Genomic DNA, 1982 nt, shown 5'->3' with positions numbered 1-1982 from the left:
TCAGAGTTTGGTCTAGCTTGACCAATAGGAACACAGTACAACTTAAGAAAATCGACTTTCGGCTGCAGGTGTGCGGAAAAACCTGCGAGGCACTGAAAGCTTAAGCGATATTGATTATTCAGAATTCATCGGTGTTTCTCCGAAAGGCTAAGCCCCATTTCCTCTATTTTGATATTAACATCAGACTCAGATTTTCATCATGAAAAATGGTTTATTTTCAGGAATATTTGTATTGAGGCGCGGGGAGAAAAAAAAAATTACACCATATACGCTTTGCATGAAGTATGTCAGTGTCAGATAAAGAAAAGAAGTCATCAATGAGGCTTCAAATATGTTATCTTCATTTTCTACTAAACGTCGTTGCAAAGGCTTTATCAAACACTCAGATCCTAACACAACAAAGATTGTCACAGAAACCCACTTTTACTGTCACGGTTTTTTTTTTTTAATGGCACATTGAGCATCAGTAGCCCACAAATTTTTCTAACAAAATCCGATCAAAACCAGAAGAGCATAGATATGATTCTTATTGGAGCGCTTAAAATTAAGATTTTTATTCCAAGTATTCATGTGTCTTCTGATAGAACGCATTATTTTTCATAACGATTTTTGTTATAAGTGCTATACACAGTACTAAAAGTGTACTAATTACTCAGTCAAAATTAAGGTCACAACCGCCTCAACTTTCTTGTAAATTTCTCGTAGTGTGGATGCCATGTGCTGTTCTTGTTCTTTCATGCGAAGATTTCGTTGGCACTGATTCTGATGCCGACTTGCATGGGAATATGTTGCGCAGTACGTCCATCATGGTTTGACGAATTGGTCTTATCCTCCAACAGTAAATAACAGGATTCAATGAAGAGTTGAAAAACATAACGGTCCGTGAGTAGCGAAGGAAACTGTCTGCACTTCCATGTATTGCAATGAAAATAATACAACAATACATTGGCAAATAACAAACTAAAACTACAAGATACACATACAGTGTACTGACTGCAGATTTTCTCGGCTTTGTAGCACTTTCTACCTGGCTATGCTGTGCTACTTGCTGTACATGTAAGCTTGCCTGGATTTGGTTTCTGTGGCGTTTGATAGCTTGATATAGTCTAAAATTAACAATTGTCATGGAAACGAAACAAAGACTCCAAATTATTGCGACGAAGGAGAAGGCTGTATACGCCTTCCTCCAAATCCAAACTAGTGAAATACCCACACTTGATATCCATGTCACGATCACTGCACCAACAACGCGTTTGTGAGTCACAAGCTCCTGATATCTGAGATGAAGATGAACAGCAAGGAACCTTTCTATACTCAAAGCCGTGACGCTGAGAAGTGAAGCGGTGCATAGAGCACATACGATGACCAGTAGCAGGGTGGATGCCAAGGAATTCTCCGAGGTGTTTTGCGTGGACAAAATGACAATTAGTAGGATGTACAATGGCTGAGCTAACAAACCAGCGATAAGATCAGAAACTGCAAGACTCAGGAGAAGTGTTTTGAAAGGTCCCGGTAAAGAAGAGGTTTTCCTCATCGCGTAGATTGTACAAGTGTTGAACACAATGGTGGTGAAAGATGTTATGGCGTTCAAGACGAGATAAACGATGTACCAGACGTCCATTCTGTGGTCAAAAAGAAAACTACAGTGAACATCGCCACAAAGAAGTTTACAGTAAACTGACTTCCAGCTTTCTGACTGGAGATCGTCATCCTATCGAACGTGTAGTTTTCGCTCCCTTATAGCCAACGATATCACATATCACATAAAACGTTCGCCTGTTACTTTCTGTTCTCATAAAATTACGTAAAAACAGGTGACATATTTGCTTAGCTTTATATTGCCTATACCCTGTAGTATGCGAATGACTGAACTCACTTCAGTTCAAAGTTAATAAATGGCAAGATGAATGACTTTCTCTCCTTAAATGATTTAACGACTGGTTCATGCTTAGCGTACGTTTATTGAGGTATAAATTGTTCCG

General features: G+C 39.1%; 1 protein-coding gene across 1 annotated transcript; it reads right to left on the bottom strand.

Annotated features, from left to right (window-relative positions):
• Positions 1 to 679: 679 nt before the first annotated feature.
• LOC148721381 (melanocyte-stimulating hormone receptor-like) lies at positions 680 to 1742 on the bottom strand. Its single transcript, XM_088736588.1, has one exon. It carries the CDS (start codon positions 1619 to 1621, stop codon positions 680 to 682), a length of 942 nt encoding a protein of 313 aa, XP_088592714.1. The 5' UTR covers positions 1622 to 1742.
• Positions 1743 to 1982: the final 240 nt, after the last annotated feature.

The sequence above is a fragment of the Stylophora pistillata genome, chromosome 10, assembly GCF_964205215.1.
Source record: "Stylophora pistillata chromosome 10, jaStyPist1.2, whole genome shotgun sequence".
Taxonomy (NCBI): domain Eukaryota; kingdom Metazoa; phylum Cnidaria; class Anthozoa; order Scleractinia; family Pocilloporidae; genus Stylophora; species Stylophora pistillata.
Note: the sequence above shows the minus strand (reverse complement) of the source record. Positions and strands in the feature narration are given on the sequence as shown.

Excerpts from the sequence above, each read along its gene's own strand:
- LOC148721381 (XM_088736588.1), bottom strand. The coding sequence starts at position 1,621 with ATGGACGTCTGGTACATCGTTTATCTCGTCTTGAACGCCATAACATCT.